Source organism: Tachysurus fulvidraco, chromosome 18 (genome assembly GCF_022655615.1).
Source record: "Tachysurus fulvidraco isolate hzauxx_2018 chromosome 18, HZAU_PFXX_2.0, whole genome shotgun sequence".
Classification (NCBI taxonomy): domain Eukaryota; kingdom Metazoa; phylum Chordata; class Actinopteri; order Siluriformes; family Bagridae; genus Tachysurus; species Tachysurus fulvidraco.
This window is the reverse complement of record NC_062535.1, coordinates 12,729,484-12,753,233: the sequence shown is the minus strand read 5'-3', so window position 1 is coordinate 12,753,233 and position 23,750 is coordinate 12,729,484. Positions and strand designations below refer to the sequence as shown.

General features: G+C 38.3%; 2 protein-coding genes across 3 annotated transcripts in view; one reads left to right on the top strand and one right to left on the bottom strand.

The window, feature by feature from the left end:
* Positions 1 to 13,122, bottom strand: part of LOC113663885 (cytolytic toxin-alpha-like) — a 131,882-nt gene extending 118,760 nt beyond the window's left edge. Inside the window, exons 1-12 of one of the 2 annotated variants that reach the window (XM_027179331.2) lie at positions 13,049 to 13,122; positions 12,706 to 12,798; positions 9,831 to 11,590; positions 9,519 to 9,638; positions 9,230 to 9,318; positions 8,912 to 9,110; positions 8,711 to 8,824; positions 8,494 to 8,595; positions 8,310 to 8,398; positions 8,005 to 8,188; positions 7,810 to 7,923; positions 6,928 to 7,661 (exon numbers count right to left, since the gene is read on the bottom strand). In XM_027179331.2, the coding sequence (XP_027035132.2) occupies positions 7,617 to 7,661; positions 7,810 to 7,923; positions 8,005 to 8,188; positions 8,310 to 8,398; positions 8,494 to 8,595; positions 8,711 to 8,824; positions 8,912 to 9,110; positions 9,230 to 9,318; positions 9,519 to 9,638; positions 9,831 to 11,590; positions 12,706 to 12,796 (2,907 nt within the window). In that variant the 5' untranslated portion in view covers positions 12,797 to 12,798; positions 13,049 to 13,122 and the 3' untranslated portion in view covers positions 6,928 to 7,616. Of the gene's footprint in view, positions 1 to 6,927; positions 7,662 to 7,809; positions 7,924 to 8,004; positions 8,189 to 8,309; positions 8,399 to 8,493; positions 8,596 to 8,710; positions 8,825 to 8,911; positions 9,111 to 9,229; positions 9,319 to 9,518; positions 9,639 to 9,830; positions 11,591 to 12,705; positions 12,799 to 13,048 lie in introns of those variants that run through there. The other variant, XM_047803484.1, reaches the window with a different exon arrangement.
* A 4,033-nt stretch (positions 13,123 to 17,155) lies between these two features.
* Positions 17,156 to 23,750, top strand: LOC113663859 (cytolytic toxin-alpha-like). The gene is made up of 12 exons (XM_027179304.2): positions 17,156 to 17,278; positions 17,441 to 17,533; positions 18,710 to 20,469; positions 20,822 to 20,941; positions 21,322 to 21,410; positions 21,568 to 21,766; positions 21,854 to 21,967; positions 22,083 to 22,184; positions 22,310 to 22,398; positions 22,518 to 22,707; positions 22,795 to 22,908; positions 23,140 to 23,750. The coding sequence occupies exons 2-12, from the start codon at positions 17,443 to 17,445 to the stop codon at positions 23,182 to 23,184; spliced, it is 2,913 nt and encodes a 970-aa protein (XP_027035105.2). The 5' UTR covers positions 17,156 to 17,278; positions 17,441 to 17,442; the 3' UTR covers positions 23,185 to 23,750.

Here is a 23,750-nt window from a genome sequence, read left to right as displayed (position 1 = left end):
TGATGTGGCACACACAGTTTAAGTTAAATAAAGACCCAATAGAATTTGGCAAGTTCTTTATTTTGTTTGTTTTACTATTGAAGCAGTCACATGAAAGGTGCACATTCCATGTTGACTGCTAGTAACATCCAAAGTAAGGTAAAATCAATAAATGGTTGTATTAATGTGAATATTTGTCTTGCCGATTCAGGAAAGGCCTAAAAGGGAGTGACCCGCGAACAGGAAGCCAGTGTTATAGCATCCTGAAGGGGAGGAGTCATCTGATCAAGCATGCAAAGATTATAAATGTATTGTATGTAGAGATTTCAGTGATTTTGTTAAATGATAATGCCTTTGATTACAGGTAGACTTCATTTTGGGTGTGACTTGTAAAGTGTTAAGATCTAGAAACATAGTGTTGCTAACAGATGGAGTGTTATGATTGGCCCGTTTGAATCTGAAGGGAGGGGACCAGGATGATTAAAAGACAAAGGAAATGCTGCAGAGGGAGAGGGGTGTTGGTTGGAACAGTAGCCAACAATTTAGTTATTCCCTTTTGTGTTTTGTTAAGTGTTGAGTTGTACTTTGAATAGTTTTTTTTTATTTGTTTATTTTTTGGTAAATTTTGATTTTTCAATGGAAATTTTGCTTTGGCTTCTTTCACACCTGTCTGAGAATGGTGGCTCACATAAATAAAAAGACACTTCACTGGATTTTTCAAGAGTTTTGCCATTTCTTTTGCTGCCAGTTTGCCACTGCACCGACCATCATACCACAAATGGTGTCAGAAGCGGGATGTGAAGTCTTTGAGGAGTGACTGACAGTAGAGGGGAGAAATCTCAAATTTCAAGATGGCTGCTAGAGGACATGGAGGTTCTCAAAGGATTACCCGAGCTCATCCAATACTGTTCTCCGAAGAGGAGGAGGACACTGTTGAAGTTAAAGCAGGTGATGTGGAGTTGGAGGCTGTGATAGCAGAGGAGGCTGTGACAGACTTGTTTCATATGAGGAACGTGACATATCCTGAGACTGAACCTGTGGTGAGACCCAAGAGTAATAAAGTGAGTACACCCCGAGGTGAAGCAGAAGGTATTGTGGTGGATCAAGAGTTTCTTTTGGAAATAAGGAACTTTATGAAGCAACAACAAAGAAATGAAAAGTTATTATTTGATGAGTTGAATGGGATAAAGTCTACCATTCTCCAGAAATCCAAGGCAGGGTGGGAATCAGTTGAACAGATAAGTCAACAAACTCACTACCCATTACCTACACCTAGAACACTTCCACAAGCACCAGGAGGAAGAGCCATGTTTTCAGAACCTCATGCAATCCAACCAGAGGATCATCTGCCAAGTATGTCTGTACCACTGGTAGCACCTTTGAGACGTTTTCATGAACCTCGAATTCCTGATTTTGTGGAAGGTGAGGATGTGGAGAGCTTCTTTGTGCGGTTCGAACGCATTGCTAGAACGTGGGGATGGCAAACCGATGAGTGGGCAGCACGAGTGGTAACTTTGTTAACAGGCAAAGCTCTGGAGGCCTATGCAGGTATGGATGAACGACGTTCCGGATCTTATGCTGACATCAAAGCTGCTGTGCTGGCCAAGTACAACGTGACTGAGGAGACATATCGTCTGCGTTTCAGGAGTCTGACGGTACCAACTGGAGAAAGTGTAAGAGAGACCTACAACCGCATTAAGGGCTTGTACAAGAGGTGGCTGCGACCGGAAATTAAGAGCAAGGAACAGCTGGGAGAAACCATCATACTGGAACAGTATCTAAGAGTGTTGCGTCCGGACGTGAGAGTATGGGTCAAGGAAAACCAACCACTAACTGGTGAGGAAGCTGCTAGGTTGGCTGAGAGATACATGGCTGCCCATCGAGATCCACCACGAACCAACAAAGGTACTGTGACTTTGGGCAGGGGTAAAGTTGAGGAACCCGTTGATAAGACAATGGGAGTGTTTGGGAAACATTCCAATACAACTTTGATTTGTTTTTATTGTCAGCAACCTGGACATAAGGCTTCCATTTGTCCCCTAAAAAAACCCAAAGTGACTAATATGTGTTATGTTCCCAGGAATGAGTGCTTTGCTGAATCAACATCTACCGAGAAACATAGCCACCTTCTAATGGTAATTGTAAATGGTCAGCCTGCCCAGGCTTTGGTTGATACAGGTAGTACACAAACTTTGGTGAAATCTGACTTGCTAAACTGTGAAATGTTGAACTATAGTGATACTGTATGCTTGGGATGTGTACATGGGGATGAACAAACTTATCCGACTGCTGAAGTCTCTGTTATTGTAGAAGAACAAGCATACTTGTTAAGGGTGGGGGTAGTTGAGAAATTACCGTTTGATGTGGTGTTGGGGGAAGATTTTCCTTGTTTAACTGATTTTGTGACTTCCAAAATGTGTGCAGTAGTTACAAGGTCCCAGGCTAAAGGCTTGCAACCTCTTCCCAATGCGGAAGCTGAATTATTTTCTAATGTGGGGAAGGAGAGAAAAAGTAAAAGACAGAGACGACAGGAAAAACATAAGGGGAAGGATAAGATGCAAGAGAGGTTAGCACATTTTCCTGACTCTGGGTCTGAGTTGGTTAATTCCCGTTGGCAGGTTCCTGATCATTTTAGGGAGTTACAAAAAGGAGATGTTGCATTACAACCCTTGTTTGCAAAAGTGTGTGAAGTAGATGGTAAGCCAGTTGGGGTACCAAAGTTTGGGGGGGACCAGTACATTTTAAAGAACAACCTTTTGTACCTGGCTGACATAGAGAGTCCTAGATTAGTGGTACCCAAAGCATTGCATCAAATAATTTTACATTTGGGGCATACCATCCCTTGGTCAGGTCACTTAGGCCAACAAAAAACGTATGAGCGTGTCAGTCAACGTTTTTTTTGGCCAAAAATGTACCATGATGTGCAAGAATACTGTAAAACTTGTCCTGAATGTCAAATGGTAGCACCTGTTCGAAAAGCTGATAGAAGTTATCTGCAACCTTTGCCCATTATTGGAACTCCATTTGATCGTATAGGTATGGATATAATAGGTCCTTTGGTAAAGAGTAGTTCGGGTCACCGATTTGCATTGGTGATCTGTGACTATGCTACCCGATATCCAGAGGTCTACCCCTTGCGTTCAGTCCAAGTTAAACATATTGTGAGATGTTTGGTTGACTTGATTTCACGGGTTGGAGTTCCATCCGAAATTATCACGGATCAGGGGACAAATTTTATGGCTAAAGTGATGAAGCTGTTGTATAAACATCTAGGCATTAAGGGAATAAGAACTACACCATTTCACCCTCAAACAGATGGTCTTGTAGCTTTAATGCTACGTTGAAAAACATGCTGAAGAAATTTGTTGATGAGTCTGGGGGAGATTGGGATAAATGGATTCCATTTCTTCTTTTTGCCTATAGAGAGGTCCCTCAGTGTTCAACCGGTTTCTCACCTTTTGAACTTTTGTTTGGCAGGCAAGTCCGTGGCCCTCTGGACATGCTCAAGGAAGGGTGGATAGCAGAGGAACCAGCCCAGTGCAGTATTGCTTCATATATCTTACAGATGCGGGACAAGTTGGAGAACTTTAGGACTCTGGCTAAAGAAAACCTAGCTGCTGCCCAGCAAAGACAAAAGGTCTGGTACGACACACATGCCAGGGAAAGGGATTTCAAACCAGGACAGAAAGTTCTATTACTATTACCATCAGGTACCAGCAAGTTGTTGGCCAAATGGCAGGGTCCATATGTTGTAACCAGAAAACTGGGTCCAGTAACCTATGAGATTTTGTGTCCAGAAAGAAAACGGCCTAAACAGGTTCTACATGTTAATCTTCTGAGAGAATTTAAAGAGAATGTGTCTGATCTCCAAGGTCTCAAGAAGGTTAAAGACCAAGTGATGATGGTGAGAGCCATAACGGAGGAAGAGGATGAACCAGATATGGATCCAGTTCGATCAATACAAGATGCCCCAGAATGTTGTTCACATTTGAATAACCAACAACAACAGCAGCTAGCTGAGGTACTTCAATCTTTTCCCTCTCTGTTCCAGGAAAGGCCGGGTCGGACTGAGATTCTCACACACTATCATCCTGAAGGACACTACCCCTATACGACAGAAATCCTATCGAGTCCCGGAGAAGATGGTAGAACAGTTAAAGACTGAGGTTAAGACCATGTTGGAAATGGGGATTATAGAACCATCGAAAAGTGAGTGGTCAAGCCCCATACTGCTGGTCCCTAAAAAGGACGGAGGAATTAGGTTTTGCACTGACTTCAGAAAACTAAATAGTGTATCATGTTTTGATTCCTATCCGATGCCTTGTATTGACGAGTTGATAGAGAGACTGGGCAAGGCGTCCTTTATGACTACATTAGATCTGTGTAAAGGTTATTGGCAGGTGCCCCTTAGTCCCTCGTGCAAGCCCTACACTGCCTTTCGATCTCCCTCAGGGCTATACCAGTATACGGTTATGCCGTTTGGATTACATGGAGCACCGGCCACTTTTCAAAGATTGATGGATCGTGTCCTTGTGGGTTGTGATCAGTATGCAGCTGCATACCTTGATGATGTGGTTATATACAGTGGGTCCTGGCAAGAACATCTACGGCATCTTGTGGACATTCTACAGCGTCTTCAGAAAGCGGGGCTCACCATCAACACCACAAAATGTTCATGGGCTCAGACAGAGGTGAGATACTTGGGTTATTTACTAGGGCATGGACAAATCAGGCCCCAAGTAGAAAAGCTTAAGGCTATCCAAAACATTACTCGTCCTCAAACTAAAAAGCAGGTGAGATCTTTTCTTGGTTTAATTGGCTGGTATCGCAGATTTATTCCCCACTTTGCATCACTGGCTACACCTCTGACTGATCTGACCAAGAAGAGTCCTGCTAAATTTTGTTGGCCGAATGAGTGTGAAGATGCATTCAATGCACTTAAAGATTTGTTATGCCATGAACCAGTATTACAGAGCCCTAATTTCTCTCAGAGATTTATTGTACAGGTGGATGCTTCTGATGTTGGCTTGGGAGCAGTGCTAGTCCAAGGAGAGGCTCATGAAGAGAGACCAGTTCTATTTCTGAGCAGAAAACTCTTTGAAAGAGAGCGGAAATACTCAACAATTGAGAAGGAAGGCCTTGCCATCAAGTGGGCTGTGGACTCCCTGCAGTATTACTTGCTCGGACGTGAATTCACGTTACGGACTGATCACCGTGCCCTGAAATGGATGCAAACCATGCAGAATGGTAATTCAAGGATACTGCGCTAGTGTCTGGCTCTGCAGCCCTATGTGTTTACAATTGAGCACTGTCCGGGTAAGAGAAATTTTGTTGCCGATTATTTATCCCGTATGCCCAATTTAGACCAACCAGAGGGAGAGGGAGGGAGAAAATGTGATGTGGCACACACAGTTTAAGTTAAATAAAGACCCAATAGAATTTGGCATGTTCTTTATTTTGTTTGTTTTACTATTGAAGCAGTCACATGAAAGGTGCACATTCCATGTTGACTGCTAGTAACATCCAAAGTAGGGTAAAATCAATAAATGGTTGTATTAATGTGAATATTTGTCTTGCCGATTCAGGAAAGGCCTAAAAGGGAGTGACCCGCGAACAGGAAGCCAGTGTTATAGCATCCTGAAGGGGAGGAGTCATCTGATCAAGCATGCAAAGATTATAAATGTATTGTATGTAGAGATTTCAGTGATTTTGTTAAATGATAATGCCTTTGATTACAGGTAGACTTCATTTTGGGTGTGACTTGTAAAGTGTTAAGATCTAGAAACATAGTGTTGCTAACAGATGGAGTGTTATGATTGGCCCGTTTGAATCTGAAGGGAGGGGACCAGGATGATTAAAAGACAAAGGAAATGCTGCAGAGGGAGAGGGGTGTTTGTTGGAACAGTAGCCAACAATTTAGTTATTCCCTTTTGTGTTTTGTTAAGTGTTGAGTTGTACTTTGAATAGTTTTTTTTTATTTGTTTATTTTTTGGTAAATTTTGATTTTTCAATGGAAATTTTGCTTTGGCTTCTTTCACACCTGTCTGAGAATGGTGGCTCACAAATAAAAAGACACTTCACTGGATTTTTCAAGAGTTTTGCCATTTCTTTTGCTGCCAGTTTGCCACTGCACCGACCATCTTACCACACAAATAAATTGAATTGAATTAAACTGAATTGAAAAGTATACATTTGCCTGAACACTTACGAGGGACCCGGTATGTGTTCCTTTCCGAAAACATTATTGTATAGCAGGTCTTTATATTCTGTAAAATGTAATTTCTCTAAATTTCTGATTTATGATAGTGTTCAAATGTTACAACAGTCCATATTTATAAATCTTCAAATTCTAAAGTTTAGGGATCTCTGTACTAGCCCATGCCCTAGATGTTATTTTCTTGAAAGCTTTTTCTTTGAAAGTCAGGATATACACTAAAACACATCGGAAGCACTTCGAATGTCAAATAATTTGGATGTTGCAATCGTTTGTGGAAAAGATTACGCTATATGATTTGTAATTGTGAGTGTAGTTATGTATATCATATTAGTATAGTTTTACATTAATGCTAAAACTATTTAAACACCTACATTAAACCTTGTAATACGATTGAATTCCAGAAGATGGCACCAACATCTCAATTTTTTTCTTTGGGAAATATGAAGAGGAACATTTTGAATTTCTTTATCTTTTAAATAAATTGCATTACACAGATCATTTGTTAGTTTATTATAAAGCAGCATGACATATTTTGAACTATTAATATTCTGATCTCTATCTCTCTCTTTATATTTCTCTCTCTCTCTCTCTCTCTCTCTCTCTCTCTCTCTCTCTCTCTCTCTCTAGAATTACAGGCATCAGGTTTAATGTTCCACCTTCTTTTTAGCGAAATAAATAAAGAAATGAATAAAGTTTTATGATTATTTATTTAATGATCATGGTCAGTATCCTGTTACAATGACTTTTTACTAATTTATGCTAACAAAAAAAAATTCGTACCATAAAGCACATGGCCAATGATGTTTTATAATATTCTATATAGAACATTTATTTTTAAGGAACGAGCAATGATTGCCCTCTACAGGTCCGAAATTGTATTACAGCATTTCAGATATAACAGTAAAAGATGCAAAGAAGTATTAAAGGAGTAAAGGGGAAGAAAAGAAGAAGTTCAAACTTAGTTTATGGTGAGAGGTGCAAAGAAAAGAAAAAGAGGGACAAGAAAATATATGATTAATATTTAATCTTGCTCATTTCTGCCATATTTAGCATTGCAGACTTTTGTGATGTTTAACAGACATCTATTACACCAGATATTTATCTAAAATCTAAGAAAATCTTGGTTTAAATGGATTAATCTAAAAGCTACTGCCATCATTTTTTTAGCATTAATTGTCTGTGAATATATAAACTAATGGAAATCATCTATATTATTTAAATAAGAGGTACGATAGAATTGTAAAACTGTTGCAAAGAATGTGTGGCTTCTTCTTTTCTAATGGTAAAAAAGCAACAAAGCCATCACGAGAATGCTGCAATTCAAATTGTGTTCATGAACGATACATAAATTCTGATATATTGAGCACAGAGCAAAACAGATCTTGTAAATGTACTCAGTGCTTCAGGGACGATCATGTCCTCAAACATTGGCAGGAATCTTTGCTTTTATGTTAACCTTGTCCACCTGAAAGGAAAAAAGAAAACATCTCTGTTACTGTTCTATTATGCAAGAAAACTGTTTTCAAAAAAAAGTACAATATAAGTGTAATAAAAATCTCAACATTAGACAGTCTGACATGTTCTTAATGTAGAATCATATAAAAATGACTTACATCAATAATCGAAAAGTTGTTCATGAAGACATCTGCATTGATCTGAATGGAATTCACTTTCTCTACTGGCATACGGTGGGTAAATGTAGAGAATGGCAAGCCATTGACAATTATCTGAAGGAACAACATGTAAACTTTATTAATCCATTTCTATAAAGTCTTAAGTTTAGTTATTTTTTCCACATAATATCTCACCTCATATCCTGTTGAATTAATGATGAACAAGATGTCAAAGGCTGACCCTTTGACAAATGGGCTTCCTTGAATTTGTATTTCGTTTTCCCAATTCCCACTCCTGCAGCTGTTATAGGTCATTCCGGATGGATAGGCTACGAAGTGAAAAGCAATGTCGCTCCCCACCACGAAATTTATTGCAAAGCTGAAAGAAATTGTTTAAACATGGAAATGACTGCACCAGATATGACTGAGACATTTTAAACTTATCTATTCCATATTGGTTTTCATTCAAAGTGTCATGAAGTGGAAATAGATTCACATACCAATTGAAATCTGAAGGAACAACCCCTTGGAAGAAGAAAACCAGACCAGGCTTCACAGATACCTGGAGTTTGCCATTATAGTTTTTTTGCTGTTGGGATAATAAACATTGGTTTATTCCATGACAAATCTCTGTTATTACATATGTATTCAGTCATTTCATATTTCACATGAAACATTACTCACAGGGTTGCTGACTGGATATGGCACATCAGACTGGACGTTAGAAAGCACTGTGCGTGAAATGCCAGGAGCTAGCTCCTTACCAAAAGTAGAATTGCCCCAGTTCTGAAAAGAGCAAACACGTTATAAATGCTTCTAAAAATTCTGCTTATGAATGCATTTAAAATCACATACGCACAAAAGCATACAGTGAAGAGATTGAGAAGAGTGTATAACTTACTGGAATAGTACCCATGATGTTAATGATGGTGTCTCCATAAATGTGAAGTGTAGTCACTTTCTCCACTGGCAGGCGATGCTTGAACAGATAAACTTTCCGCCCATTTAAATATACCTGGAAGAACAGATGTGTGGTTCTTATACACAGAATTGAATAATTCTTTATACTATGTGGATCCACGTATGATTATAATCTGCATACCTCCCAGCCTTCTTGTTTGACCACAAAAAATAAATCAAAGGCTGATCCTTTGGCAACAGTATACGATGTTATGCGTTCTTGGGTCTCCCAATTCGGACCCCTTCGGGTGTTGAAGGACAATGACTCATCAAAAGAAAAAAACATGTGAAAAGGATAATCGCCAGTTTCCCATGTCCCGGATATAATATCTATTTCAAAGCTGTGTGTAGAATAGAAAAAAACAATTAATTTTCTTCAAAAATCCCATACAAAATACATAACAACATAATGGCAAAATTATGGCAAAATTCAATGTGAACGCTTGACATGAAAACATACCATTTTCCAGTTTTAAGAGCAGTGCCTTGGAAATACATGGCCATTCCAGTTTTCAGACCTCCAGTAATCGGACCAGTGTAAGCAATAGTCTGTGGTTAGTATAAGCACATAAAATACATCAAATTTTGATATACAGTAATGTTTCAGTTCAAATAAAAAATTCACATTTAAAATTCACAGTCCACCTGGTCCACTTTTAGCATTGTATTACATATGAAATTATTTACTGATAACTGTTTTATTCAGTATGTTTAGGGAGATTTGGAGATTTAAGTTTTAAGCTACTCACAGGATTGCTGATCATATTTGAAACCTCTGACTTGATAGTAGAGGAAGACCATCGAGACAAGCCCATATTGGTCATTATTTTAGTCCTTATATGATTAATCAGAGAAGGCATGGAGAGGTTCTGTGGGGGAAAATAATCATGTACTTTTTCATGTAAATTTAAAATAAATGCATGCATCATTATAGAACATTTGATTGATTCTTATTTCTTTAAAGAAATTTAGGTGAAAATAAACATTCTATTAATTTACCATTACAGGCTACTTTTTAATCAAATTCAATGTACAGTAATAATATTATAATCTTTACTGACCCATTGGCTCATTGTGAAATCGACCATCCCAGAAAAACTGAATTGAAGATAGTCACTGGGTTCACTCACTCCCAAAGTGCCAACAGCTCTGTATCGGACCCAGTATTGTTGTACTGGGTTAAGATCACTAAATGCAAAGCTGGTATTTGCATCTGGAGTCGTGATGACTTTCCACATGGTGAGATCACTTGCTGAATCAGTTGGCTGAGTATCCCTGTACTCAATTATGAACTGTCGAGTCTCTCCGGTTGGAGATTTTGAAAGCGTTACAAGTTGTTTCCCATCACTGGTCCCCACCACCGGCGCAGCAGGCTTGGATACAGGCTGGAACTTAGGATCTATCAGAGTGCTGCTCTGATAAAGTCTGATAGAGGTTCCTGGATTGCTGGGGTCAGATATGGAAGCAACGACGAACTTGATTCTGCTATTATTTATATTGGTCTTGAAAAAACTTGTAAAGAGAGTAAGATTCTGCCTCATCCTTGATGAAATATCAAGAGATGTGAACCAAGGCTGTGTTGTTGGGTATGAGAAAGCTTTAGTAATTGGTTTTCCAAAATTGGCCAGTGCATCAGAATATACAAAGCTTCGTACACCCACAAGGTAGGGGTCCTCACTCTTTAGAGATGTAAATGTTAAGCTAACCACTGAATCAACATTAGGATCATAGAGAATGGAATTAAATAATCTCTCAGACGACACAAATGTGACATCCTTCAGTGCACTGGTATACGAAGTCAGCACATTTAATTGAGTTGTAATGTCATCTAACCATTTGCTCATATTGGTAGCAGTGAAGGGTGTCATGCCATGGTTGGTCAGGATATCTCCCAGTGCCTTGTTCTCCAGTGCTCCACTACGAATATTTGGCAAAATGCTGACCAGTGACTTTTGTAATGCAATCTTATAAAAACTGTGTAATTCCCTAAACTGTTCCAAGCTTTTGTTTAGCTCAGGGAAACTGGCTGTAATTGGGTTTCTGAGTAAATCATTGCATTTTCTTTCTGCATCAGCGAGATCCTCCAACACACTTTCTGTTTTAGACACCAGGCTCAAACTGATTTCTCTCACCAGCTTAGCAGCCCTAGAATCCAAAAGTGTGAGAGGATACAGCCACACAGTCACTGGTACACCTTTACTGTTTCTTTCCTTCAACAGACCAGGCAACTTCTTGCATGCTCTCAGAGCGTCTGTGTAGGTGGTGGGGTTTTCATCAAGCTCATAGTCACCATAAAATGTGACATTTATATTTTCAGCTAGTTTCTTTTCTTCAGAGGACAACTTCAGGGATGCTTGCCCCTCAATTGAAATAGTGGGGATCTTCTTGATCACTGCTTGAAGGCTTCCTTCAACAGCCTGTTTGTTCTCACTTTCTGAACTTGAATAATCAAACAGCATGAAAGCAGAAGCTCCATACAGTACAGCTGTAACTACATGAGTGGCTGTTTTCTGTTCAAATACTTTTGGATAGGTGATATTACCAAGCTCCTTCATAGTAAGTTGTTCAAATTTTGTTGTCTGGCTGTACTGCATAGTAACTCTGCACTGACGTGCTGAGGATTTGGTATCTTGCAGGTACTTGGCAGATCCTCCAACCTCCACCAATCCACCTAAGAAACTAGCTTTTAGGGAAGCGCTCACATTTAAAAGGTTGGCCTTATCGCTGATACTGTCAGAAGCAGCAAGCTTGACAAATGTTTTAGTCTGATCAAGCACGTCAATATCATCACGCAATGCATTCTTGTCCCATAAAGTGATACCTGAACAAAAGAGCAATGAAAAAAATGACAGTAGTGTCACAAATAATATTACAATTCATCTGTCAAAAATACCATTTACCAAACTATATACTGTATGAAATAAAGACTAATTATTGGTACAGTAGGTTCATGCCTCTTGACCCATCAGTGACTCTTCTGCAGAATTTCAAATGTTACTTCAGAGACGAAGAATGTCATGTGTGTTTTATAGATTAAATATATCAACATTACTTCAAAGCCCTTGTAAGATAACTAATAGGTTAGTCTAATCTTAGTGTTAGATGTCATGTAATATAATCATATAATGTCACTATGCATCATACTTCAAATGTCAAATAGATAAATATGTATTGTTTATGTATATTTATTTATCTACAATAGCTCAATATGCACATTGTATCTATGTATCTAGGTCTTAATGGAGAGGCAATGCAATTCATATGTATGCTAACAGTAGCACAATTCTCAAATATCTTCTCGATCTCATTCTCTGCATTTACATGAAAGTAGGATATTTAAACAGGAAATTCTATTTAGTTCACACTTGCCTAAAATCTTGATAATGATGAAGGATTTAATTTATTATCAGTCTTTTTCCCAATTTACCAATAATGACTATACATTTTTGTTGTTTTAACTTAATTCACATAGCCAACTTCTATTAACAATATGTAATAAATACACTTGAAAAAGATATTGAGTGAAAATCTAACAAGAATTCACTTTCAATTTTACCTGATTGGTTGACATTAATCTAGGAACAAGATTATTCAAGGTGCAACTTAATATAATGGATCTATTGTCAATATGACAGACACAAAAACATCTCCAATGTCCAATGGCTACAGTAATGCTTTGCACTCACTGAAAATATTATGCAGCTAGATTATGGCACTAATATGCAGAAATCTTATAATCTTATGAAAAGCGAGAAGCTTCTCTCTTAAGCCTTTTATCTACCTGTATCTACTTCTAATTTGTACATAGAGCACTCTCATCATAAACCCCTACGCGTTTATAGAAAAGGCACGAATGGGAGTAAAATCGGTCTTGCATTAGCATGAACAATGAACATTACAATAGATTATAAATTATATTATAAATGAAAGCTTTACCTGGAATAAAAGAATCATTGCGGCAGTCGTACAGCATGCCAGGATACAGGGCCCTTCCCAGGGCTGCCATCTCAATGATTTTGGTGTCCATGGCTGTCAAAATAAACACAGTATTATTAATAAATATTTCTGAATAATCTATGATGACTGCCCTCCAGATATATTTATATACATATTATTTCTCACAATCTATATACATAAAACATAAACTGTGTATAATAATATATAATAATAATAATAATAATAATAATAATAATAATAATAAGAAGAAGAAGAAGAAGAAGAAGAAGAAGTATAAAGCAAATATATAAAACTATAAAGATTAATAGATAGCACTACTTACTTATATATATGTGGGTATATGAGATCTGTTGTTCTCAGTTGTGTTCTTCTCTGCTTCTAATCTGAACCAGGTTCCTCTGAAATTTATCTTGGTTTCAGAGATATTTATAGTCGTAGTTTAAAGTCCTACATTAATTTGAGGCAAATAATCTGGGCATGTGATCAAAATGATTTTTTGGCAGCCTTTGTGCGATCCACCGTGTGTTTGCAAATTTGCTGCTGTTGCTTCTCAGGAAGCTTCAGGGCAAAATAAAGTTCACACAGTATACATAAGTATTGCCGAACAATGAATGAAAACAGGCCCGGCTCCAGATATGAGATATGAGATGAAAGGTGGGCCGGGTGGGGGGGTGTTCTTTAATGCTTTAATCTCTCATGTCTATAGTTTTAATACCATATATTTAAGACAATTGTTAGGGTTGTTTTTATTAAGCTGTATCTCCTATCTTTGATGGAGGCACAACGGTCAATAAGTTTGTCCTGATCTATGGAATTAAAGACATCTCTTTCAACTGACATCACAGCCAGGTGATGGAGCCTGTTTTGACCCATTGTTGCCCTGTCAGGTGTGGAGGTGACGTAGTGAACTGAATAACCGTTCACAGCTGATAAGATAAATGTCTTAAGCTCTGACTGCGCGTGCACGCTGCGCATGCCTGTGCTTCTCCGTTCAAATAAAGCAGACAGCTGATGACATACTATTGAAAGACTAAAATGCATGTGCGTAAAAGCAAAGTAAATAAAATCGCTCTTGGATCAAACTGATAAATAATTTTCTTACCCATCGACGACATGTCCTGCATTTTAACGTAATTTTTATTTTTTATTTTTGAAAGTAAATATTATACTTATAGAGTTTTAGGGTGGCTGATATCACAGACAGGGGGGCTGAATCCACCCTAAAGAAGGCCCAGAACCAACCCTGCTTCCACTCACCTTTCTGTTAACATGCTCGGATAGAGCACTGTGAACAGCCAGCTTCTTTGGCAATGAATGTTTGTGGCCTTGAATTAGTGAAATAAATGAACTTTTCCACAACATTTTAATTTTGTTGAGATGCACCTGTATTACTCAATAAACAAATTATCTATTACGGTATGCTGACTCTGTGTTTTGGGCCTTATAGCAACACAGCAAAAGAAGTGTACAATTTGATGGGGAAGGCATGGTATCTAAGCTTTGACTTGGATACCATGCTTTCCCCCATCAAATTGTACACTTCGTTTGCTGTGAGTCCCACAAATATCAATGATCTCGGGATAGTCTTCCGATGCTGAACATATCACTGCCAATCATTACTATAAATAATAATGTCATCCAGAAAGGTAATCTTCTTCTTCTCTTTTGGCTCTCAAAGAAGGCGGTCGCATTTTATCTCCCTCTACCTCCCCTTTACATTCCCTGCTTTGCTCCTCTCGTCTCGTCTATTGTCTTATACTTTGAGAGACTCTCTCCACACTGCTCTCCAAACTAAAAAACATCATGGATTTGATAAACTGGTCTCTCAACGCAATTGACACCATCTTCTCGAGAGAAACTTGAGTTCGGGGGAACCTGACTCTCCTGCAGGAACGTTCGCAGCTGGCTATACAATGGACGCGTGTGAGAGTTGGCGGGTCGTGTGTCTGGCGGCTCTTTCCGTGGAGGACATTGAAGATATCTACCTATTTGGAACCATGATAACATGGAGTTCTGCTGATTGGATTAGGCATTGCCCTGGTTTATCGAGGAAATCAGAAAACGGTGACAGCTGTCCAAAAGGCTGCCCGTCATGATTGATGCAATGGGCAGAGAGGTCAGCACTGAGGCTGGGACTATTAATCGCAATATGGATAACATCACGGTGAGGCTCACTGCTTTGGATACTGCTACTGTAACATCACGGAAATCTTTGGAAAGAAAAATGGATCGATTTGGAGACCAGAACAGACTAAGAGAGTAGTCGTGTAAATTGGAATGCGTCTACTCGCCCCAAGTCCAAACAATCCCAATCTTATCTGCTTTCGGCTCTTGCTTTCCTTCCCCCATTTCCACAGACACCTGCTGATTGTTGACTCTGTCTGGGACGTGATCAAGGCTGTGTATCGCTATGACAATCTTGCGGACTGAGGAACCGAGATTTGATGCCGGGAGCAAAGACTCTCCAGGCCTACACACTTATACACACACACACGCACATATATAAAGATATGCACTCAAAAGTTCCCTTGCAGGACATTTGTGCCACTGCGAGCTGGTCTTTCTCCCCGCACACCTTTGTTAGGCACTACCGGCTTGATGTTACCTGTACCAGGGTGGCTCGTGTGGTCTTAAGTGTGGGCTTTTCGTAGCCACGTTGTACTAGGCCCCCACTCCTTTCAACCCTGTCTGCCCGGCCTGGTTATGCATGTTTCAAGCATATAGTCTCCCCCTCTCCTGACACCCAGGTTGGCCCATTCACATGTTTATAAACATGTTCTTTTCCTACAGGCGGCTTGCTTGTTGGACATCAGCGGGGTTCTAACATGCATGTTACCACATGTCGTCTTTCTCTTTGGCTGGGTTTTTTACCCCGCGCAGTATGTTATGTCTGCTGCTTTGTGACGTGCCGAGCACCACCTTTTTGGCCGTCCTCTGGCTTACAGGGCCTCACTGTGTGTATTGGGCAACCGGGGAGTTGTCTCCCATAGGTGGGTCTCAAACACGAGATGATGAAAGACAACAATAGATTACTTTCGTAACCCCAGTTCTCTGAAACAAGCTTGCTGCACGAGAAGTGAATATGCTCACTGAGGAAAGGTAGCGCGTGCAGGTGCATTATGCATTCGGGTAAGGGGCGTTACCTTACCTGCCTTTGGCACACGCTCCTGTCTGTCAAGCCAGACTTGGTGCAATTGGATGCTTCTGTAGAGGTCAGGAATGGATGCCCTTCCCATAGGTGGATCTCTCCACTCGATGTTTCAGAGAACCGGGGTTATGAAAGTAACCTATTGTTTTGTTTATGTTTGGTGTCACATATCTGCCCCGCCCTTGTCTCGTTCTCTCTGCCTCTGCACACCTGTTCCTTATGTATCTAATTGTGATTATTATTTAGTTCAGCCACGTTGCCTTAAGTGGCACGGAATCCTCTGTTGTTATTTGTCATGTGTCCTAGTCTGTGTCCTTGTTTCATGTTTTTATTTATTAAACCTTGTTTATTTTTATGCTATCCTGCATTTGGGTCTATTGTATCCCCGCATTGCTGACATCTCTTTTTATTACATAAGACTTAAATGAACAGTTTTAAAGCCATTCAAGGTCTAAAACTGACTTTCAGCATAATATGTTAAATTAATTTGGTTATTAAGTAATGTGTATATGCCCCAGAACTTTGGGGCACACCTTGAGTGACAGTCACAATGCAAAATATCCTTCAAGCATTCCAGGTCATTGCCTGTAGTTTCTCACACAGAATTGATCTTGCATACAAAAATATCTGGCTTAAACTGAAAACAGAGAACAGAAGATTATGTGATGTACATGGTGTCTGTATATGAAGCAGGTTTGAGGATATAAAAAAAACATTAAACAATGGCTGCAGCAGTGTATCTCAAATCAAACCAGCAGTGTATACATATGTAAATCTTTTTCTCACTGGATGTCTGTTCATAGTGGCCTTTTAACTTCTATGTGACTGCTGTTTACTGTACTTAGTCTGTGTTGTTCTGTGTAACATGTCTACTTGCATATTGTGTTTGTAAGTAATTTGTATTTTGTGTTTTATGGACAACGGATGAAATTTAGCTATTGTGCTAATTCTGTCATATTTACACTGATGCTTATTGCTGATTTGTTGATTAATGTGCTAATTCAAATAAATAAATAAATAAATAAATAAATAAATAAATAAATGCGTATGTGGAGGCTATATTGTTATATGGAAATAGCATGTCAACAAACACCATTTAGATTTATTTGCATGTTCATTTCCATGTTCAGCAATATGCATATTGTGTGAAATTAATTTTGCCCTGAAGCTTCCTGAGAAGCCACACCAGCCTATTTGCAAACACGTGGTGGATCACACAAAGGCTGCCAAGATATCTTTTTGATCACATGCCCAGATTATTTGCCTCAAACTAATGTAGGACTTTAAACTAGGACTATAAATATCTTTGAAACCAAGGTAAATTTCAGAGGAACCTGGTTCAGATTAGAAGCAGAGAAGAACACAACTGAGAACAACAGGTCTCATATACCCACATATATTTAAGTAAGTTGTGCTATCTATCTCGTAACCTTTATAGTTATATATGTACAGTATATGTTTTATATGCATGTAATTTGTGAGAAAGATGTATTCCTTTTATCTGGAGAACAACAATCATAGATTATTTACAAATACTTATTAACGATATTGTGTTTTTCTTGACAGCCATGGAGCCTAAAATCATTCAGATGGCAGCCCTGGGAAGGGCTCTGTATCCTGGCATGCTGTACGACTGCCGCAGTGACTCTTTTATTCCAGGTAAAGCTTTCATTTATAGTATAATTATGCAGAATGTAATGTTTATTGTCCATGCTAACGCAAGACCGATTTTCCTTCCGTTCATGACTTTTCTATAAAAGTGTAGCGGTTTATGATGAGAGTGCTCTATGTTCAAATTAGAAGTAGGTACGTCTAGATAAAAAGATCAAGAGAAGATAGAAGAGATTTTATTCTGGTTGCTTTCATTGTTGGTTTAAAAGCAAAATGCATAAGAATAAGGATGCTGACTTGAGAGCTTGTCATTTGAGTGGCTATATAATTCCAATAAAAGCTTTGTGCCTATGAGTGGTATAATCATAGCTGTATGAAAGATTTGGTGACTGCATTTACCTTTAGCCATTGAACATTGGAGAAGGCTTTTGCATCTGTCTTACTGGCAACAGATCCATTTTGCCAGTTTCACTTTCAATAATTGTGCTCATTAATAGATAAATGTTAATCAGTCGGGTCAAGTTAATCCAAAGAGAAATCTTTTTTTTTTTAAATTCTTAATATAAGTTGCCTGTTTGAAAGTTTTAACAAATAAAGTGTAGTAGTTTCTTTTTGTTGTACTGGCTAATGCTATTAGAAAAATAACAGTCATAAGCAACATTTATGGCTTTTTATGGATTTACTTCTTGGTGTCTTTTGGATGTTGCTGTTTTTTTGTCTAATTTGGTATCTCTTTCAGTCATACTTTGCATCAGTATTATACTAATACATTAACATGTACACCACATTGTTTCTATATGGCCTTTGCTTAAGTTTAACCTGGACAAGATTGTTCCAGTAAAGTATTTAACGTTGTTGTACAGATGTCTCACTAAAGAATTTGGCTTCAGTTACTTTCTTGTTGTTTTCTCAGAGCGTAACAGTATCTACTATTAACAGTTGTGTGATCTGTAAAGAGGGTCTCACAGCCCAATCTTGACATGAATTTCTTGATAAGTCAAATGTTGGCTTCATGGTTTATATAATAGTTACATGCTGACATAGGAGAGCAGTTCTACAGCAGTTATAATCATGGTGTACAAACAGAGTGATCTTTGGAGAAGCACACCTGATATTAATACTAATGAATTGCTTTGACCTAATATTATAAGCACTTGTTGTAGCATGTGTGGTCAGGTATGTCATATGTGATACAGCTGTCATATCTCCTCACTTTTGTTTCAGGTGTTACTTTATGGGACAAGAAAGCATTGCGTAATGATATTGATGTTCATGACCAGACTAGAACATTTGTCAAGCTTGCTGCCTCTGACAGCCTCAGTTCTAAGGCCAACCTCCTAGATGTGAGCGCTTCCCTAAAAGCTAGTTTCTTTTGTGGATTGGTGGAGGTTGGAGGATCTGCCAAGTACCTACAGGATTCCAAATCCTCATCACGTCAGTCCAGAGTTACTATGCAGTACAGCCAGACAACAAAATTTGAACAGCTCACAATGAAGGAGCTTGGTAATATCACCTACCCACAAGTATTTGACCAGAAATCAGCCACTCATGTAGTTACAGCTGTACTGTATGGAGCTACTGCTTTCATGGTGTTTGATTATACAAGTTCAGAAAGTGAGAACAAGCAGGAAATTGAAGGAAACCTTCAAGCTGTGGTCAAGAAGATCCCTACTATTTCAATTGAGGGGCAAGCATCCCTAACTATGAATCAACAAGAAAAGAAATTATCTGAGAATTTGAATGTAACCTTTTATGGTGACTATGAGCTTGATGAAAACCCCACCACATACGCTGAGGCTCTCAAGGCTTGCAGTACGTTGCCCAGTCTGCTGAGAAAAAAAAGCAGTAAAGGTGTTCCATTGACTGTGTGGCTGTATCCTCTCACACTTTTGGATGCTAGAGCTGCTAAGCTGCTAAGAGAAATCAGTTTGAGCTTGGTGGCTAAAACAGAAAAATTGTTGGAGGAGCTTGATGAAGTACAGAGAAGATGCAATGATATGATCAAAATGCCAGTTACAAATGATTTCCCTGAAATAAAGGAAAAATTGAAAAGCTTTCAGGAACTACTTGGTTATTATAAAGTAGCATTCCAGAAGGCACTGGTCAGTGTTTTGCCAAATATTCGGAGTGGGGCCGTGGATGACAGTGCACTGGGTCTCATCCTGGAAAACCATTACAAGTCACCATTTACAGCTGTCAACATGAACAAGTGGTTAGATGACAACTTGGGTGAATTAAATATACTGACGTCCTATACCAGTGGGCTGAAAGACATGCCAGTTGTAACATCCTCAGGGTCATTTAATTCCATCCTCTTTGATGCTGATGTTGATGTGTTGGTTTCGTTTACATTTACATCTTTACAGAATGAAGACTCCTTCATAACTGCTATAGAAGACTTTGTGAACTCAGAAGGGTTTAGTAACTTGGACCAAAACAGTGCAAATGCTTTCACATTCCAAGCAATAAAGCCTTGGTTCATGTCTTCTGATATTTCAGCAAAAATGAGGCAGAATCTTTCTCTCTTTACAAGTTTTTACAAGGCCAATAAAAATGTGAAGAGGGTCAAGTTCATCGTTGCCTCCATATCTGACCCCAGCAATCCAGGATCCTCCATCCGACTTTATCAGAACGGCACTTTGACTAATGCTAACTTCCAGCCTGTATCCAAGCCTGCTGCACCTGTGGTGGACACTAGTGATGGGAAAGTCACCCTGAACCTTTCAAAATCCACAACCGGAGATACTCTACAGTTCAAAATTGAGTACAGAAATACCCAGCCAACCGATTCTGCAAGTGATGCTACCGCATGGAAAGTCATCACAACTCCAGATGCAAAGACCACCTTTATCTTGACTGGAATAAAGCAAGACGAGCAACAATGGGTCCGATACTCAGCTATTGGTAACGTGGGAGTGAGTGAAGCCAGCGATTATGTCCCCTTCGTAATAGCAGGGAAGATCGATTACGCAATAAGTCAATGGGTCAGTAAAGATTATACTTCTAATTATTCCTGTTCATGCTTACATCTGTTTTCATTCAGATTTTTTAAAAATGTAACCAGTGGTAAATTAAGATATCTGTGAAAATCTGGTGATGTGGTAGCCTAGTGGTTAAGGTGTTGGACTACCAGTCAGAAGGTTGTGAGTTTGAATCCCATGTCCACCAGGCTGCCACAGCAATTGCTTAGTTGTATAAAAAATTAGATAAAAAGATAAGTTATCTGCTAATTGCTGTAAATGTATAAATAAGAATCAGTCAAATGATTAAAAGTTAATTGTATCAGTAATATGTGCGTATACTTTCATATGTTGCACATCATTTCTTTTCCCACAGAGCACCTCCATGCCAGTCCTCATTGATAAAATAAGGAACAAAATTATGACCAATACAGGCATGTCACGCTGGTCAAACTCTATTATCAAATCAGAAATTCAAAATGCTGTCAACAGTCCTGTAAGTAGTGAATTTCAATCAAAGTTCACTCTTTCTTTCTTTCTTTCTTTCTTTCTTTCAATAAAATCAATAAATAATTCAGATTTCATGTGCACTGTATGCCAAAGCTGGACCAGTAAATGCTGCAAATTTATTTTATTAAATATGGAAAGCAGAAGTTGTAGAAATGTTGTTGCTTCAGTTAAATCAGCGTTGTCTAGTTTAGATAGATAGATAGATAGATAGATAGATAGATAGATAGATAGATAGATAGATAGATAGATAGATAGATAGATAGATAGATAGATAGATAGATAGATAGAATACAAACAAACAAACAAACAAATAAATAAACTTTATATCACCAATTGATGTATGTTTTGTGCTTCGACTATCCACAGACTATTGCTTACACTGGACCAATTACTGGAGGTCTGAAAACTGGAATGGCCATGTATTTCCAAGGCACTGCTCTTGCAACAGGAAAATCGTATGTTTTCATGTCAAGCATTCACATTCCATTTTAAGGGTTCACATTGATTTTTGCCATAATTTTGACATTATGTTGTTGTGTTTTGTATGGATTTTAATTAGATAATTAGATAATTAGATAGATAATTAATTGTTTTTTTCTATTCTACACACAGCTTTGAAATAGATATTATATCTGGGACATGGGAAACCGGCGATTATCCTTTTCACATGTTTTTTTCTTTTGATGAGTCACTGGGCTTCAACACCCGAAGGGGTCAGAACTGGGAGAGCCTAGAACGTATAACATCGTATACTGTTGCCAAAGGATCAGCCTTTGATTTATTTTTTGTGGTCAAACAAGAAGGCTGGGAGGTATGCAGATTAAAATCATAAGTGGATCCACACAATATAAAGAACAATTCAAATCTGTGTATAAGAACCACACATCTGTAATTCCAGGTATATTTAAATGGGCAGAAGGTTTATCTGTTCAAGCATCGCCTGCCAGTGGAGAAAGTGACTACACTTCACATTTATGGAGACACCGTCATTAACATCATGGGTACTATTCCAGTAAGTTATACACTCTTCTCAGTCTCTTCACTGTATGCTTTTGTGTGTATGTGCTTTTAAAAGCATTCTTAAGCAGAATTTTTAGAAGCATGTATAACGTGTTTGCTCTCTTCAGAACTGGAGCAATTCTACATTTGGTAAGGAACTAGCCTCTGGAACTTCACGCACAAAGACTTCTAACATCCAGACTGATGTGCCAAACCCAGTCAGCAACCCTGTGAGTAACTGAGAAATAAAGAATATTTCATGTGATATTAAAAATGTCTAGAAATTTTAGCTAATACAAGTGCAATAATGGAGATTTATCATGGAATAAACCAACAATGTTTATGATCACAACAGAAAAAAAACTACGCTGGCAATATCCCAGCAGAAATGAGGCCTGGTGTGGCTTTGTTCTTCAAAGGGGTTGTTCCTTCAGATTTCGATAGGTATGCGTAATCTCTTTTCACTTCATGACACTTTGAATAAAAAACAATATGGAATAGATATGATTAAAAGGTCTGACTCGAATCTGGTGCTGCCATTTACACCTTTAATTTTCTTTCAGCTTTGCAGTAAATTTGCTGTCCTCCCAGACGAACGACATTGGTCTCCACTTTAAACTCATGCCAAAGCTGGTGGTGTTTAACACCTGCAGGAGTGGTTTATGGGAAGAGCAAATTGAAATTAAAGCAAGTCCATTTGTCAAAGGAGGAGCCTTTGATTTCTTCCTGCTTGCTTCTACAAAAGGCTTTGAGGTGAGATAATGTGGAAAAAAGAAAGAAATTCAGAACTTATTTTTCAAGAAAAAATGGATTCATGAAGTTTACATTTTGTTTTTTCAGGTGATTGTAAACGGCATGCCATGCTGCACGTTCACTTACCGCATGCCAATAGAAAAGATGAATTCTGTTCAGGTCAATGGAGATGTCTTTATGAACACTTTTGCAACTTTTGAAGTAAGTCATTTTCATATAATGTTGGCAAACAAGCATTATTTAAAAAATAAATAAATAAAAAATATGCATGAATCATGGTCTGTATGATATAAGCATTCATTGTCCACTAAAAATTGTGGGTCTTGTGTATGTATAGAATGTCTAATACTATACAGTAAGCTTTTTTGTTTAAAGACTTTACTCTCATGCCTAACAGGAAAGTAAAGAGATTTTGTTTGTTTTTTCTTCCAGGCTGGCAGTGTTAACATGAAAGCCCTGGTTTCTGCCAATATTTGAGAATTCCAAATCACCAATGAAGAACAGTAAAACTTTCTCATTTTACTGTTACACATAAACACACTATTCATTCTTTGCATTAGTCTATAAATACACCGATAACTTTGCAGCAGAAATGGTACAAGTCATCTTTAGGTTTAAACGTTAAAAAGGTCTTAGATTGTCATTCAGTGTAATAGAGGTACCAAAATTTAGGGAAAGACATTCACAAAAGTCAATGTATGATTCTGGCAGAAATGAACAAAACTCCACGCTTACACTTTTGCTTGTTCCTTCATACATTACACAAGAACATTACTGTAGGTTGAACTTATTTGCATTCTTCATTTACATATTTAGCATCTGTTCTGTTTCTAGAGGCTATTTTGGACCTCTAGAAAGTGCTCACTTCTAAAAAATGCTGTGGGTGAAATATTATTAAACATTACTTAATTAGCCAAATGTACTATGATGTGATTATATGATTCATTTTTTTAGTTGTAATGAATTAGAAAATATCAACTTCTTACTTAAAGCATTGCAACATCATACTGGTCATAATCACTGAATAAACAATCATAAAACAA